The sequence below is a fragment of the Salvelinus namaycush genome, unplaced genomic scaffold, assembly GCF_016432855.1.
Source record: "Salvelinus namaycush isolate Seneca unplaced genomic scaffold, SaNama_1.0 Scaffold41, whole genome shotgun sequence".
Classification (NCBI taxonomy): domain Eukaryota; kingdom Metazoa; phylum Chordata; class Actinopteri; order Salmoniformes; family Salmonidae; genus Salvelinus; species Salvelinus namaycush.
Window position 1 is genome coordinate 340,672 of NW_024061098.1, and position 18,251 is coordinate 358,922.

The 18,251-nt window shown below is 39.8% G+C and overlaps 2 protein-coding genes across 6 annotated transcripts in view; both read left to right on the forward strand.

Annotated features, from left to right (window-relative positions):
* Positions 1-535: 535 nt before the first annotated feature.
* Positions 536-5,037, forward strand: LOC120041146. Its single transcript, XM_038986103.1, has 5 exons — positions 536-797; positions 1,704-2,065; positions 2,187-2,341; positions 2,461-2,605; positions 2,727-5,037. Exons 2-5 carry the CDS (start codon positions 1,706-1,708, stop codon positions 3,141-3,143), a joined length of 1,077 nt encoding a protein of 358 aa, XP_038842031.1. The 5' UTR covers positions 536-797; positions 1,704-1,705; the 3' UTR covers positions 3,144-5,037.
* Positions 5,038-6,976: 1,939 nt separating this feature from the next.
* Positions 6,977-18,251, forward strand: part of LOC120041150 (regulation of nuclear pre-mRNA domain-containing protein 2-like) — a 62,565-nt gene continuing 51,290 nt past the window's right edge. For all 5 annotated transcript variants that reach the window (XR_005475842.1, XR_005475839.1, XR_005475840.1 and 2 more), the window contains exon 1: positions 6,977-7,330. Coding sequence is in view for 1 of the 5 variants with exons in the window: in XM_038986108.1 (XP_038842036.1) it covers positions 7,138-7,330 (193 nt within the window). In the remaining 4 variants the exon portion in view is untranslated. The remainder of the gene's footprint in view (positions 7,331-18,251) is intronic.

Sequence of the window (18,251 nt, forward strand, 5' to 3'; positions counted from 1 at the left end):
TTTTGGGGAGCAATACTTGCATGGCAGTTTTGGACAAATGCAGAATATGCATGCCTACCCCACTAGAACAAAATTTTATTTACTGTCAAGTAGTTGGTCTCAGCCTAGAACTCTACCATAATCCAGTTATGAATTGTCCCAGTATACATATATCTTTGGTGCATCAGGCTGATCCAAGTTGATGACATCAGTTGTTGTCCGGTGTTCTCCACGTGGGGTCGAAACCGTTAGCACCTAGACTAGTGACTAGTCAGTCCTACATTACGATAATGCAGGACAAGACACCTCAGCCACACTGTATAACCGGTGTCATTACTGCCTCGTGTTTTTCCTTGTTGACTACTGTAGTATACAGCCACAGCTCTCCACACGTCTCACACGTGACAGTGAGAGAGGCATGACAAGTAACAGTTACTGGCCAATCAGTATTTATGTAGTCACTGAGTGGTTATATTCTCAAGCAATGAGAGCGCTGTGGACCATCTGCTAACCAACCACGGCCGAGCACACAGTTCAGCACGTGTAGCGCATGGTAGCGATTCACATGTTACCCCTCGCTGTACTGAGGACTTTGAAAGGTAAACGGAATCTAAAACGAGGGAAAGGAGTAAACAGTACTGAGACGTTGAGAACAGAGGACTCTACAACTATAGCGCGCCATCAACATCAGTGTTTGTCATTGGTTTTTGAATAAGATCTTCCTACAATTGCAATTGGAGAAGGAATACCGGTTATTCAACTAGTTATCCATTTGACTGTTTTATTGAATTGTCTTCGCATCGTCTTCATCCTAAAAGGTAATATATATATCATAGGCTATAGACTACTGTAACTTTTTATGTTTTTCTATACATATTTGCTTCCCCATATCTATTTTAACTAGCTTTGAACTTTCAAACCTGCACTCTTGGTAACAATATTTAAGCCAAAAGTCTAATCATTATTGGTTGTGCCTTAAGTATGCGCTGGTTCGGGATCAGCTTTCCCTGCTGTAGTCTGAACCTTCCATCTTGGCTAACACCTGAAACCTGGAATCAGTTCATGTCTTTACAGTTGTTTCTATGTATGTTATCTATCTATCTATCTATATATATATATATATATATATATATATATATATATAAGCGCTTCATACAGTATAGACTAAAATTGAAAGTTAAAGCATAGCGAGTTTATGAGAAGCATTCAATGAACATACACAACTTTAATGCGTGAAACAATGTAGCGTATAATGCAGCCTCTGTCATTTTGTTTTAGGATAATCAGTTAGTTTGATGTTACAGTGGTCAGATCAGATGTTTGAAATGTAACTAATAGCTGACAAAATCCTACAGCCATACAGTCAAACTCCACATGACCTTGTACGTCACACCCCCACACAGCACATGTTCACATGTATAACAAAGCAACAGCTGGTGGAGTTTATACCAAGATCAGTGACTAACAGCATTCCTTCTTGAATATTTATTAGGGGACACACCTACTAGTTTTCTGGAGCATGATGTGAAAACCCCAAATTTGCATTGTTATTGTTTTGTATTCATAGTTTTAATTTAAATTGTGATAGATATGACTGCAATTTTGTTAAAGGGGGGTTTTCTACATACAGCACTTGTTATAATGCCTAGGTCAGCATTAACTCTACATCAGTTACTCTGAGGTATTTCTGATATTCCTTGTGACTGATCTCTCTCTTTCTCTAGGGATGCATTTGTTGAGCATGTCCACCAAATGGCCGACCTATGATTCCCGCTCCTCCACCCCCAGCTTCCTCCTCAGCGAGAGCGACGTGACTGAGGACGAGGCAGACATTGATGTCTTCAACTCCGAAAGTGAGGGAGATAGCTCAGGGGGTGGCAAGACCTGCTCAGTACCCTTCTCCCTGGCTGGGGGTGGCGAGGCAGCCCCTAGGTTACACTGGTCCATGGCTGGGAGTGGACAAGCAAAATGCTTTCCTCACACCACCACCTACCCATCCATGGTGGCTTCCCCTGGCAGTGCTGCGTTAAGCACAAAGGGAAGCACAGAGGAGACCATGCAAGGAGACCTGGCCTTCGCTCAGAAAGTGAGTTTTGTTGTTTAAAGACTGCTTTGACTGATTTGAAAATACTGAGTTACTGATTTTTGCATCCAGAGACATTATCAGACAGTGGATATATATGTTTTCTGTTTCCCTTCTCTCCTAGTGTTCAGAGCTGCGAAGGTTTATCAGACCCCTGTTGGAGCTTCTGAATGGACTCAAGACGGGGAGATTTGAGAGAGGACTTAGCAGTTTCCAGTCGAGCGTTGCCATCGACAGACTCCAGAGGATCCTGGGTATTCTTCAGAAACCTGAAATGGGGTAAGCAAACCAAACCATCTTGTGTATGTCTAGCAAACGGTAATTTATGGTGTAGTTACAAATTTACTTTAAATGTTTCATGTCGTAAAATGTTTTTAATGACAGTACTCTTTCCACAGAGAGAAATTCCTCCGCACCCTCCTGCAGGTAGAGATGATGCTGAAGATGTGGTTCCCCCATGTGACCCCTGTCGCTGCCACCCAGAAACCCACACCCAGTCTTCCGCCACGATGGCACCAAAATCAGCTGTGCATGCCAGTCAAGGTGGGTCTCTTACTGCTCTAGTTATCGCTGTTTAATATATCATTGTCATAATGATTCTCACACAATCTATAATATGTAAGACTTGTATCTCATTTGTTTTTCTTCACTCTTGCTCCATCAGAAGCGCAAGCTTAGCTGGTTGGACTCTGACTTCCCCAGTGCCGCCGCACCCAGTTGCAAGCGCCTGCAGCGCGAGGACAACTACCAGGAAATTACCTCACAAGACTCTTGCCCGTTGAGCAGAGACACCTATAACCCGTCATGTCTGACTGTCAGCAAGAGAAGAAAGGGAAATAAGAGGCTTGAAATGTCACCTTGCTCAGCATGTGGTAGCCCAGCCACACAAGACAGCCGTGTCTCCTCAACCCTCCTGGTGTTTCACTCACATCAGCTCTCCCTCCATGGACATCAGCCACAGAGGTGCCACGGCAGGCCTGGCACAGTGAAGACAGAGACAGATATTGCATCAGTGGAAACCCAAAGGAGGGGTCAGTCTATCCCCATATTACTGAGGTCCATGAAACAAGAGCCGGAGTAGAGGATATAAAACTGAACTCGGAAGTCATTGCACCGTTTGACCATTTTTTGTCAGTGTTGGAGAGTTATTATTTTTTAATTGAAATGTACCTGGGAATATTTTTTTATGGTTGATGTGATAAAGCAGTGGTTTAATTTTTCACATTTTATTTTATTTTTTATACTGATTTGAAAGAAGATAATTTTTGTATTTCAGAATTATCAACACAAATACAATCACATGAAATACACTATGCAGAAATATAAAAGAAAGTAACATAGCTCAAGATTTATGGAATACCTTTTAACCTAACATAAACTCAGTTAGTTATGATAAAGTTATCAATAGTAGTGAAGCATAAAACATTGACAATACAATGAAAAACATTACAAGAACCTGTTAATCCTTCAGCGGCTCCAGCACAGGGAACAGTGAAAAAGGCAGCTGATACAACTGCCACTAAACCTCTGCCAACCAGTGGCAACAAAACCATTGTTTTATTACACACTCTGCCGAGTCTGTTAGCCACAGTTTAATGTAACTATTGACTAAATCCACCTCGGTGTGAATACTAACAAACCCAGTAGCATGCAACTGGAATGACAGCAACCACTAAGAACTACGAGAGGAGAAATAACAACTGTTAGATTTAAGGTATTACTCATAAAATAGGTCTGCTTGAAAATCCTGGGTGCGGACTAGAGCATATTCATTGGCTTAATGCTTTCTAATTTCATTGATTTATTTGATAGAATACAATTGTCCTTTATTTTTTTGATACGTTTCTCAGTTTTCTATGGTGTGAAAAGAAAATAATTTTGACGAATAAGTCATTGCCAAAACTATTTTGCACATGAATATTTTACATTTGATAACAAATGAATTTGTACCTTATAAATGTTACTATTGTGACGACGCAAAACACAAATAATTTTGAATCTTCTAGAAGTGTTTCTATTGGATTGGGAGAAAATACGTAAAAACCTGTCATTAGGCCATTGGGTATTTGAACCACAATGTTTTTGCTTAGCAATTATCATTCATGTTGAATGACTCTATCCCTGGCCACTTTCAGAGAGTCTCTTGAGCTGTAACTATCTAGATGGGGATAGGGGGGAAACCAAGAATAGCTGGGTACTGATTTGATCTACTGACTTAAAGATTTTTTTTTTAACGACAACAGTTAAGCCTAATACAGGACAACCGAAACATCATGATCAAAATCAAATCAACATTTTGTGAATGTGTGTGGGTTTTGTATGGGAATGTCAGTGTTGTGTGAGTCAGTGTTTGTACGTATAGTCTAGTGAGTGTGCGTGGGGTCAGTCAGTGCGAGATAGTCAGTGCAGATTTTTGGGGTGTCATTAATTTACTATTTAGCAGTCTTATGGCTTGGGGGTGAGTTACCATACTGGTAGTATGTGTTATTGTTCTTAACCATGCCAAGGAAAGGCCCAGGTAGAGGACAACAGAGAGATCACTGCATTAGTAAATACAGGTTACTGTGTTGAGGCAATGCACAACCCTTCCTAAAAACTATTCAAACAGCCCGTTGGGGAGTTGTTTATTTTTATTTTTCCCGTGAGGGAATATTCTAATTTCATGTTTTTGGTGTATGTAGATCCTATGTTTTGCACATTTTCTCTGTTTATCAAAAGAGGACAAATGGTTGGGCTGAGAAGGATATTTTGCTATTTAATGTTGTCTTCCTTGATTCAATCCATTTCCTTTGCCTCCGCTCTTCCCAACTCTTCCCAACACCCTCCATCACATTTAATGGTTGGGCATAATATAATAGTGTTTTGGTTATACACAATGTACTTGTGCTTAATATTTTATATATAATTGTTTCAGACCTAAATTGTTTTTGATAAATTGTACCCTTTTTGCTAAAATAAAGTCATGTTTTTGTTAATCAGAACTTGAAATCTGCCACATAAATTCAAATGATTGAATGACTGTGGCCCTGTGACATGAGAATTCATGAAGGCCTCCAGGCTACAGCAAGAAAGAAGGGGTGCTCGACAACCATGACAAAAATCCAACAAAATGGCTTACCAAGAAAAACATCCAAAAGGACTACCGGTGATTCGAGGCAGAAATGAGTTGGCGCACTCAACAAAAAAGGCAGAGATTAATTTCTTATTTGCTCAAGATTTATTCCATTGTTAGGATGAGTACAGGTGACTGATGTCAAGCTGGCAGTCACCTGTACTCGTAGTACTTTTTTCAGATGAAGACGTCAGCCACCTCTACTCATCCTAACAATGGATTAAAGGGGCAATCTGCAGATGCTACAATTAATTTAGAATTTATAAATTAATGATGTATACCCCATTGATTCTTGAACAATATAACTTTTAAATGCCTCATGGGCTTTGTTCAATTGTCACACTCCCATCGGAACCTAAAATATAAGCTTGTTTGACTCCAATGTTTGTAAACATTATAAATGTATACAACCACTGTATACGGTATATTGTTTCAACTGTGGATATGCCCTTTAAAGCCTGAGCAAATATATATTATAACCCACTTGGTTAGAGCCCTGAATGCTGATTGGCTGGAAGCTGTGGTATACCACGAATATGACAAAACATTTATTTTTACCGTTCTAATTATGTTGGTAACCAGTTGATAATAGCAATAAGTCACCTTGGGAGTTTGTGGTATATGGCCAATTTACCATGGCTAAGGGCTGTATCCCGGCACTGCGTTGCGTCTTGCATAATAACAGCCCTTAGCCGTGGTATGGTATATTGGCCATATACCACACCTTCGGGCCTTATTGCTTAAGTATCCAGCTGCAGTCCTATAGCATGGCTTGTCACCAAAAGTGGCCTTTCACTAAAAATGTATATTATTACTTATACTATCTCCTTTCATTTCCTCCTTTCCTAGTTCCCTTTCCTCCTTTCCCTTCCTAGCTCAATTTCCTCCTTTCTTTTCCTAGCTCCTTTCTGATTTTCAATTCCTCCTTTCCTAACTCCCTTTTCTCCTTTCCTAGCTGCCTTTCCTTTCCTCTTTTCCTAGCTTCCTTACCTAGTCAATTTTCTTCTTTCCTTTCATAACTCCCTTTTTTCATTTCCTAGACCCCTTTTCCTATATAAATGTTGTTCCGTTCCTAGCTCCCTTACCTCCTTTGCTCTTCTCCTAGCCCCCTTTCCATCTTTCCTTTCCATCTAGCTCATTTTCCTCCTAATTTTCTAGCTCCCTTTTCTTACCTAATTTTCCATCTCCCTTACCTTTCCTCCTTTGCTAGCTCCCTTTCCTTTCCTAACTTTTTAATTTGATTTTAAACACAATACAACCACACTGTACTGGATACAGTACAATGCCTTTAAAATCATAGAGGATGACACAAAAACTTTAATTTCCATCGTGGTCCTCTTGAAAATAAAGGAAAAGAGGAAAAGAGCTAGGAAAAGAGGAAAGGAAGCTAGGAATGGAAGAAGTCAAACGCAGTTAGGAAAGGATAGGTGGGAAGGGAGTTAGGAAAGCAAAGGATGGGAGGAAAGGAAGAAAAGGGATCAAGGAAAGTATGCTAGGAAAGAAATAAAATAAAAATTTTAAAGGAGGAAAGGAAGATAGGAAAGAAGGAAATGGAGCTAGGATAGGAGGAAAGGGAGTTAGGAAAGTGCTCTTGGAATGTAAAGGAAAGAAAGAAAGATGCATGATTTTAGTGACAGGCCATGCTGAGCTGCAGCTATTTAGCCACATAGTGGCGCTACATTCACATTAAATCGTCTGTTTTGAATGAGTTTTCTAGTAACGACCAACCAACTCTATAATAATACATTCCTTTGTTGCACAAGTTGTTGAAATAAAACCAATGACATAATATACGTAATCGTTAGCACATACAGTAATAACTGAATGTACTGTTAAAACAATAGCAATTTACTAATGTGTACAGCCAGCGCGGCACCATACCGCACAAGTGCACTCTTGACTAGGTTGATCACAACGCGCGACAGGCAAGAACCAGCTAGCTTGTCAGTTCAAGGCCTGGAAAATGGCTGCAGGATCTGGCGCGTCAAGCGGCCACGGTCGTGGTTCGCCTGCGGCCCTAGAGTCAACTTTGGATCGACGGTTTCAAGGAGTGTCGAACACAATGGAATCAATTCAAGGACTATCAAATTGGTGTATCGAGAACAAGAAATACCACAGTCTTATCGTGCGTTACTGGATGAAATGGTTGAGGAAATGTGAGTTGCTAATTTTAACTAGCTAACGTTAGCTGGTTTGCCTGGCTAGCTTAGCCAACTTTAGCTAGATAACTGTTAGCTAGCAACTTATATTAACATATGTAGCTATGGTTACCGATTGTTGAAACCATCTCATCTAGTTAGCTAGAATAACAGGTGTGTGTTCGTGACATTGGTGCACAAGACAGGGATGTCATGTGAAACAAAAGCCAGTTTGTTAGGTAACGTTAGTTAACGCGGGTGTGCGCAAAGTAGTACCCTGGAGCTTCTTAGCAAGCTAGGTAAATGCTGCCTTGCTAGCTAGGACTTGGAGTCTCAGCAAGACAATTCTGTCACTACAAGCTGTTGACATCTAACTAGCAAATGTTTGTTACAACGTATCTGGTCAGTTGTTGACAAACAATGGCTTTAGGGAACGAATATTCTCCGCATAGATGTAACGTTAGTGCAAAGCTGTTCGCTATAAATTCTACCCTGGAAAAGGTTCTCCTGTTCAGACTATCACATTCCTTGAAGCCATTGCCATCCCTGGTTTTTGTCTGGATGGATGGCTACCTTTCTCTGTTCTTAGCGGTCTTGATGGGATGAAATTAGAATCACAATCATCAGTTTGAATTAGAAGATGTGTCCAAAACAGTAAAATAATCAAGATACATATTAGCCATTTCTCGAGCTAGTTAACTAGTTAGTAACTTTTATAAACATGTAGCTAGGCTAAGTGGTAACGTAACAAGTCAAACACTAGTTAACGTCATTGATGTTATTGCTACTGTAACTTACTGTTTACTACATAGTAGTTATTACACACTAAACATAGTAATGTGTGAGGAGCAGACATGAGTAGGCTAACCTCTCATTTTGGGAGCTTCAGTTGTTGTAGGCCTATAGGGAGTGTATAATGCTTGTGTATGGTACAAGCAATTATTATTGCCGATAATTGAAGATGCCTGGATGTATTGTGTTCTCCCAGAAACTGAAAAACGCTGTGCTGCTGCTATAAAGCCCTACAGTGGAGGTATCAAAAACCTAGTGGTCAAACAGGGAAATGGTTCCAATCGTTTTTATCACCCTTCATTTTTCCCATAGGGGATTTTTAGAAACACTTAAAATAAGGACTGTGTTTCGTGTAGGCTTTACCCTGGCGTAACGTTTTGATAACCATGTAAATCTCTCGGACAAGGTGACTTTGGCCAATATATTCTTCTCTATTTACTCTCTGATTTGAATAGCTAACTAACATCAAAGTAGACATAATGCAAAACTACAAATCCCTGCAAGCTCCTGCACCTCATCTCTAGCTGGCACCTTTGTTAACAGGTACATTTAAAGAAATTTAGCCAACTTATTCATTACTAACTACATTTAGCTAGCATTAGATAGTTAATCGAGAGATACTTAGCTTTGCCTCGATTCGGCAGTCTTGTCCATATCATCATGGCATTTGGAGTTCTTTATGATAGCCACATTAGCAGCTAATTAGCGGTGCATTTTTTGGGGGGGTAAATACAGGCAAATATATTGATAAAAGTCACCTTGTCCTAGAGAGATTTACACGGTTATCAAAACGTCACGCTAGTGTAAGCCTACACGAAACATAGCCTTTATTTGAAGTGATTCTAAAATCCCCTATGGGAAAAATTAATGGTGAAAAAATGATTGGAAACATTTTCCTGTTTAACCGCTAGGTTTTATGGGTATTGTGACTCATACTGTGGTATTCTATATGCTTTCCTCTGCATTTTTGTTAATGAGCTTTGGTAGTCCATATTGATCATTTCAATATGTGCTGTGTTGTTGTAGTACTGCTAAAGTATGCCTAACTGTAAATTACGGTTTGATGCTGCTCATTTTTTAGTCCTTAAAGTGGCAAACAGCAGTTGAAACAATAACAAAGCGATCTCCACGCCTATGTTTCGGTAAAAAGCTGAGAGATGGGGCTGGAGAAATGTAACCACTATCAAATGCATAGACAAAGCTAAGGATGCAAGGACTCACCATCTATGATATCAAAATTATTGTTTCAACTACAGTACCAGTCAAAAGTTTGTACACGCATACTCAAGGGTTTTTCTTTATTTTCTACATTGTAGAATAATAGGGAAGACATCAAAACTATGAAATAACACATATGGCATCATGTAGTAACCAAAAAAGTATTAAATAAATCAAAATATATATTATATTTCAGATTCTTCAAAGTAGCCACCCTTTGCCTTTATGACAGCTTTAAACACTCTTGGCATTCTCTAAACCAGCTTCATGAATAATGCTTTTCCAACAATCTTGAAGGAGTTCCCACATATGCTGAGCACTTGTTGGCTGCTTTTCCTTCACTCTGCGGTCCAACTCATCCCAAACCATCTCAATTGGGTTGAGGTTGGGTGATTGTGGAGGCCAGGTCATCTGATGCAGCACTCCATCACTCTTCTTCTTGTTCAAATAGCCCTTACATGCTGACCACACCGCTTGCGTCGCGTGTGGGAGCGTTGCAACATAAATGTACACATACATGTTATTCAATCATTGCAACCAAACTGCTCGTGCGCCTCAGCGAGCGTCTGCGTGACCATGCGCTAAAATAAAAATTGGTTCTATTTGTGACGCTCAACGCGCTGCAAGTCCACCTCTCCCATCTCCTCATTGGTTTTTTGAAGCATATACCCACGTGGGAGATTGAAAAATGGACTGACGTCCACACTCCCAGTCGGTTGTGGTAATAAAGTTGGTAACACCGTAAAGTTGGTTGCGAACCGCCATATAAAGTCCAAAGAAGTAAAAAAGAAGCCTGAGGAAGGAGGAGAGATGACATAACGGTAAACCGAATTCCTTTCTCATCTGTGGATTAATTGTCGGAGTAAAGGACTTTGTGTATTTCAGGTAAAATAACAACCCAATGTTTATATCCCAGGACAAATTAGCTAGCAACAGCAAGCTAAATTGCCATGAATGTTTAATGCTTTTCGACCTGTCCCCAAATGAATATAATTGGTTCAGAGTTTGTTTTGATATTTCATGCTGCGTGTCCTGGTCGTGTCTGGTGTGTGGCGTACAAAATCAACATGCGTGCGATGGCGCACGCGTGCGTCAGGTTTGATCAGCAGTTTTACACAGCCTGGAGGTGTGTTGGGTCATTGTCCTGTTGAAAAACAAATGAAAGTCCCAATAAGCGCAAACCAGATGGGATGGCTTATCATTGCAGAATGCTGTGGTATCCATGCTGGTTAAGTGTGCCTTGAATTCTAAATAAATTACTACATATTTGTCCACCAGCAAAGCACCCCGACACCATCACACCTCCTCCTCCATGCTTCACGGTGGGAACAACACATGCGGAGATCATCCGTTTTCCTGCTAAGCGTCTCACAAAGACACGGCGGTTGGAACCAAAAATATTAAATTTGGACTCATCACACCAAAGGACAGATTTCCACCTGTCTAATGTCCATTGCTCATGTTTCTTGGCCCAAGCAAGTCTCTTCTTCTTATTGGTGTCCTTTAGTAGTGGTTTCTTTGCAGCAATTCAACCATGAAGGCGTGATTCATGCAGTCTCCTCTGAACAGTTGATGTGTCTGTTACTTGAACTCAGTGAAGCATTTATTTGGGCTGCAAGTTTTGAGGTTGGTAACTCTAATGAACGTATCCTCTGCAGCAGCGGTAACTTTGGGTCTTCCTTTCCTGTGGCGGTCCTCATGAGAGCCAGTTTCATCATAGTGCTTGATGGTTTTTGTGACTGCACTTTAAGAAACTTTCAAAGTTTTTCAAATTTTCAAGATTGACTCATCTCCATGTCTTTAGTAGTGGTTTCTTTGCAGCAATTCAACCATAAAGGCTTTAAAAGTTATAGACATTTTCCAGATTGACTGACCTTCATGTCTTAAAGTAATGATGGACTGTTGTTTCTCTTTGCTTATTTGAGCTGTTCTTGCCATAATATAGGCTTAGCCCTGTTTGGTAAAAGACCATCTTCTGTATACCCCTCTACCTTGTCACAACACAACTGATTGGCTCAAACGCATTAAGAAGGAAATAAATTCCACAAATTATCTTTTTACAATGCACACCTGTTAATTGAAATGCATTCCAGGTGACTACCTCATGGAGCTGGTTGAGAGAATGCCAAGAGTGTGCAAAGCTGTCATCAAGGCAAAGGGTGGCTACTTAAAATATAAAATATATTCAGATTTGTTTAACACTTTTTTGGTTAATACATGATTCCATATGTGTTATTTCATAGTTGTGCTGTCTTCACTATTATTCTACAATGTAGAAAATAGTAAAAATTAGGAAAAACCCTTGAATGAGTAGGCGTGTCCGAACCTTTGACTGGTACTGTATGTTTTGAAGATGTATAGTGTTTGTTTACATTTATAAACATTGGAGCTTATATAGGTTATATTCTTCCAGAGTCAATGGGTAGGCCTACATATCATGAATTTACAAGTCCCAAAATGGATGTAACAACTGCAGATTGCCGTTTTTAAGGTCATTTTCTGTGAGTGGGAAATTCAGTGATTGTGGTGAAAGAGAGCGGGGAGTGAGAGTGAAAGGCTGGGGGAGAAAAAACAATGACATACCTGATAATATTGAAACATGTTGTTGGTTGTGAAGGATCCAATGGATGGGTTGGGTCATTATGCTACCTATTCGTCCACATTACTGTATCTCTGTCAATGCTTATGACTTCTATTCATGTACAGAACTGCACTACACATGCACTGTATTCAAGTATCACTGAAATTCAATGATTGAATTTTCAGTCAGGTGGCAGGCCCTGTGTTTGCAGTGTCAGATGTGACTTTCATTGCTGTGTAATAGCCTAATTATGCTTATTCTGTATACGTTGTCGTAAAACAAATGCTGATGGAACCTCAATCGACAGTGATGGGCTTTTATTACGCTGAGTGATCATCCATAGCCTACACTGAAGGGCCAAGCAACAGCTGAGATGTGTAAAGGTGTATTGCCATGCAGCTTGGTGAATGGGTCCATTTACATGATGCCTTTACAGACCTAGTTTAGGAACAAGTGGTTGCTTTGGAGGCGGAGCTCTCTTGAGTTTTTCAGAAAACCATGACTGTTTGCTAGTGTGAGCCCCTGCCTTTACGCACCAGCAGCTGATGTAGGATATGCTTAAAAATGGTATGATGTAGGCCTTAAGTAGAGGTCGACCGATTATGATTTTTCAACGCCGATACCGATTGTTGGAGGACCAAAAAAAGCCGATTTATATATATATATATATATATATATATATATATATATATATATATATATATATATATATATTTGTAATAATGAAAATTACAACAATACTGAATGAACACTTATTTTAACGTAATATAATACATCAATAAAATCAATTTATTCTCAAATAAATAATGAAACATGTTCAATTTGGTTTAAATAACGCAAAAACAAAGTGTTGGAGAAGAAAGTAAAAGTGCAATATGTGCCATGTAAAAAAGCTAACGTTTATGTTCCTTGCTCAGAACATATGAAAGCTGGTGGTTCCTATTAACATGAGTCTTGAATATTCCCAGGTAAGAAGTTTTAGGTAGTAGTTATAGGAATTATAGGACTATTTCTCTCTCTACCATTTGTATTTCATATACCTTTGACTATTGGATGTTCTTATAGGCACTATAGTATTGCCAGTGTAACAGTACAGCTTCCGTCCCTCTCCTCGCCCCTACCTGTGCTCGAACCAGGGACACATCGACAACAGCCACCCTCAAAGCACCGTTACACATCGCTCCACAAAAGCTGCGGCCCTTGCAGAGCAAGGGGAACAACTACTTCAAGTCTCAGAGCGAGTGACGTCACCGATTGAAACGCTATTAGCGCGCACCGACCCTGCTAACTAGCTAGCCGTTTCACATCGGTTACACCAGCCTAATCTCAGGAGTTGCTTGAAGTTCAATGCTTGAAGCACAGAGAGCTGCTGGCAAATGCACGAAAGTGCTGTTTGAATGAATGCTTACAAGCCTTACCACCGCTCAGTCAGACTGCTCTATCAAATATCAAATCATAGACTTAATTATAACATAATAACACTAAGAAATACAAGCCTTAGGGCATTAATATGGTCAAATCCGAGAACAAACGTTTATTCTTTCAGTGAAATACGGAACCGTTCTGTATTTTATCTAACTGGTGGCACCCCTAAGTCTAAATATTGCTGTTACATTGCACAACCTTTAATGTTATGTCATAATTATGTACAATTCTGGCAAATTAATTACGGTCTTTGTTAGGAAGAAATGGTCTTCACACATTTCGCAACGAGCCAGGCAGCCCAAACTACTGCATATACCCTGACTCTGCTTGCACGGAACGCAAGAGAAGTGACACAATTTTCCAATTAAAAGAAATTCATGTTAGCAGGCAATATTAACTAAATATGCAGGTTTAAAAATATATACTTGTGTATTGATTTTAAAGAAAGGCATTGATGTTTATGGTTAGGTACACATTAGTGCAACGACAGTGCTTTTTTTGCGAATGCGCTCAAATCACCCGTTTGGCAAAGTAGGCTGTGATTCGAAGAGAAATTATCAGGCACCGCATCGATTATATGCAACGCAGGACAAGCTAGATAAACTAGTAATATCATCAACCATGTGCAGGTAACTAGTGATTATGTTAAGATTGATTGTTTTTTATAAGATAAGTTTAATGCTAGCTAGCAACTTACCTTGGCTTCTTGCTGCACTCGCGTAACAGGTAGTCAGCCTGCCTTGCAGTCTCCTCATGGAGTGCAATGTAATCGGCCACAATCGGTGTCCAAAAATGCCGATTACCGATTGTTATGAAAACTTGAAATCGTCCCTAATTAATCGGTCGACCTCTAGCCTTAAGGGCAAGTTTGTTTTTCATGGCCCATTTCCCTGGGTGGGTGAAGATTTCACTTAAGGACTGATGATCTAAAATGTACAAATTGGGCCATGCAAACGAACTTGCCCAATGTAGGCCTGAAACCTTAGAGTTAGTGTCTGCCTTTTATGGTGTGACATCAGAATAACTGTCTTTATTATGTAGGCTAATGGTGGTTAACTGCCTACCTCTTTAGCCTATATATGACTTTCGAACAACTGTGTTGGTGATGTTATAGTGCAGGGGTGTCAAACTCATTCCATGGAGGGCCTAGTGTTGGCAGGTTTTTGTTTTTTCCTTTCAATTAAGCCCTAGACAACCAAGTGTGGGGAGTTCTTTACTAATTAGTGACCTTAATTCATCAATCAAGTACAAGGGATGAGTGAAAACCCGCAGACATGATCTAGTTAAGCAAACGTGTCATTTAGCTTGCTTCATCAGAGATTAGGCTTTTGGAAAGCTTGACATCGGTAAAGTTGTCAGTATGACTACTGTCATTACCACTAAACACTGTGTGTTACAAAACATTAAGAACACCTGTTCTTTCCATGACTGACTGACCAGGTGAATCCAGGTGAAACCTATGATCCATTATTGATGTCACTTATTAAATCCACTTCAATCAGTGGAGACAAAGGGGAGGAGACAGGTTAAAGAAGGGTTTTTAACCCTTGAGACAATTGAGACATGGATTGTGTATGTGTTCCATTCAATGGGTGAATCAATACTAGGAGGGTGTTTAAGGTTTTGTACCCTGTTTATCCCCTGAAAGTTAGCTTGTTAACTAGCTAGCCATATTGACGTGATCAGTTATTAGCTAGTTAACCAATTTGACGTGGTCTATGAATCAATGTAGCCTATCATGTCTGTCAGCAGCAATTGTGATTAAGCACTGTTGAAAAGGGGATAATGTTAGCTAACTTTGCTAGGTAGGCAGGCCTACGTTGGTTGGAGAAAAAAGTATGTTAGGTCTACTTACCACTATGTTTAGCCAACTGTACAAAGTTTCTACCGGTATCTTGCAAAGGAAACATTATCAGCTAACAGTGCATCGGCAAATGCTTCTGCTGCTTGACAGGCAAACCCCACAAGGGACGGGGAAATGAACCTAAACCACTCATACTTGTCAGGTATAGTTTTATTTTATGTCACTCAAATATCCAATTAATGGTTGCCAATATTGAGAGATATCGTAAGGCTACTCTAACGTATCTGAAAGTACATGATCAATTGATGTTTACTGATCATGAAAAGCATGCGGTTACCTGCTGTATAACTCTGATAGAGATAAATGTGCGCAATTGTTTTGCATGGAATAATCAGAAATGTGTAGTTCTGACTATGCTCTTCAAGAGGTGATATTACAATAAATCAATCAAATGTATTTATAAAGCCCATTTTACATCAGCCAATGTCACAAAGTGCTATACAGAAACCTAGCCTAAAACCACAAACAGCAAGCAATGCAGATGTAGAAGCTCGGTGGCTAGGAAAAACTCCCTAGAAAGGCCAGAACCTAGGAAGAAACCTGGAGAGGAACCAGGCTCTCAGGGGTGGCCAGTCCTCTTTTGGCTCTGCCGAGTGAAGATTATAACAGAACATGGCCAAGATGTTCATAGATGACCAGCAGGGTCAAATAATAATAGTCACAGTGGTTGTAGAGGGTGCAACAGGTCAGCACCTCAGGAGTAAATGTCAGTTGGCTTTTCATAGTTAACATCTATTTAACAATCCCTTAAAATGGCATGCAGTTGTCAATGGTTTTAGCGAAGCTGGGGGTGTCCTTGCCCCCAGCAGGCAAATCGAACACTCTGCACCTTATTGTGACTTTTTATTGAAAATGACCTATAGGATCTCTATGAGAATAACAATGTTGATGTCATAGTGGCTAATAGGGCTGGGAATTGCCAGGGACCTCATGATATGATATTATCACAATACTTAGGTGCCGATACGATATGTATTACAATTCTATATATATATTGCGATTCAAAACTGTGATTACATTGCGATTTCCATGGTCCAAACTAGAGGTCGACCGATTATGATTTTTCAACACCGATACCGATTATTGGAGGACAAAAAAAGCAGATATCGATTAATTGGCCGATTTTATAAAAAAATTAAAATTATATATATATATATCATACACACACACATTTTTGTAATAATGACAACTGCAACAATACTGAATGAACAATGAACACTTTTATTTTAACTTAATATAATACATAAATACACACACACACACACACACACACAGCTCTGAAGTGACAATGATACTGAAGAGTCTGCTTAGGAGACAAATACTCTCAACTGTTTGAATAAAAATAGAGTTTAAGTTACCTGTGATGAATGTTGAAAACAAAAACTGTCATCTCTATATGCAGGAAATCCTTTTTTAATAATGGGCATGGTACGAATTGACGACCAAAGTGCGAGTCATAATTCCCATGACGCCTAGCAAAATCTGAAAAGCGGTTCCTTCATTTATTCCATAGGATATTTTTTAGATTCACTTAAAATAAGGTCTGTGTTTCGTGTAGGCTTACACCACCTTGCCAATTTTATAACTGTGTAGATATCCATAGGACAAGGTAACTCTGATCAATATTGGCTAAATATAAGCGAAGATAAAAAAAAATGTGGATTTATGAAAATATGTTGACAAACGTTACCTTATCCTAGTGAGATTTACACGGGTATCAAAACGTCGAGGCGGTTTAAGCCTGCACGAAACACAGACCTTATTTGAAGTAGATCAAGACATTCTCTATGGAAGACATGAACGGTAAAATAACGAAGGAACCCCTGTCAAGTTCAGCCGCAAGTTATTACAGGAATTATAACACGTCAACTATTTCTCTCTAAACCCGTTCCGTATTTTATCTAACGGGTGGCATCCATGAGTCTAAATATTCCTGTTACATTGCACAACCTTCAATGTTGTCATAATTACGTAAAATTCTGGCAAATTAGTTCGCAAAGAGCCAAGCGGCCCAAACTGTTGCATATACCCTGACTCTGCGTGCAAAGAACGCAAGAGAAATGACACAATTTCACCTGGTTAATATTGCCTGCTAACCTGGATTTCTTTTAGCTAAATATGCAGGTTTAAAAAATATATACTTGTGTATTGATTTTAAGAAAGGCATTGATGTTTATGGTTAAGTACACATTGGAACAATGACAGTCATTGATTGATTGTTTTTTATAAGATAAGTTTAATGCTAGCTAGCAACTTACCTTAGCTTACTGCATTCGCGGCACAGGCAGGCTCCTCGTGGAGTGCATTGTAATCCATGCAAGATTGGATCCCCCGAGCTGACAAGGTTAAAAATCTGTCGTTCTGCCTCGTTCCTAGGCCGTCATTGAAAATAAGAATGTGTTCTTAACTGACTTGCCTAGTTAAATAAAGATTAAATAAAGGTGTAAAAAAAAATATATTTTATTTTTATTTTTATTAAATTTACAAATCGGCGCCCAAAAATACCGATTTCCGATTGTTATGAAAACTTGAAATCGACCCCGATTAATCGGCCATTCCGATTAATCGGTCGACCTCTAAAACATACCCTCGTAAAACTGACTATCCTACCGATCCTTGACTTCGGCGATGTCATTTACAAAATAGCCCCCAACACACTACTCAGCAAACTGGATGCAGGCTATCACGGTGCCATCCGTTTTGTCACCAAAGCCCCATATACTACCCACCACTGTGACCTGTGTGCTCTTGTTGGCTGGCCCTCACTACATATCCGTCGCCAAACCCACTGGTTCCAGGTCATCTATAAATCTTTGCTATGTAAATCCGCGGCCTTATCTCAGCTCACTGGTCACCATAGCAACACCCACCCGTAGCATGCGCTCCAGCAGGTATATTGCACTGGTCATCCCCAAAGCCAACACTTCCTTTGGCTGCCTTTCCTTCCAGTTCTCTGCTGCCAATGACTGGAACAAATTGCAAAAATCACTGAAGTTGGAGACTTATCTCCCTCTCTAACTTTAAGCATCAGCTGTCAGAGCAGCTTACTGATCGCTGTA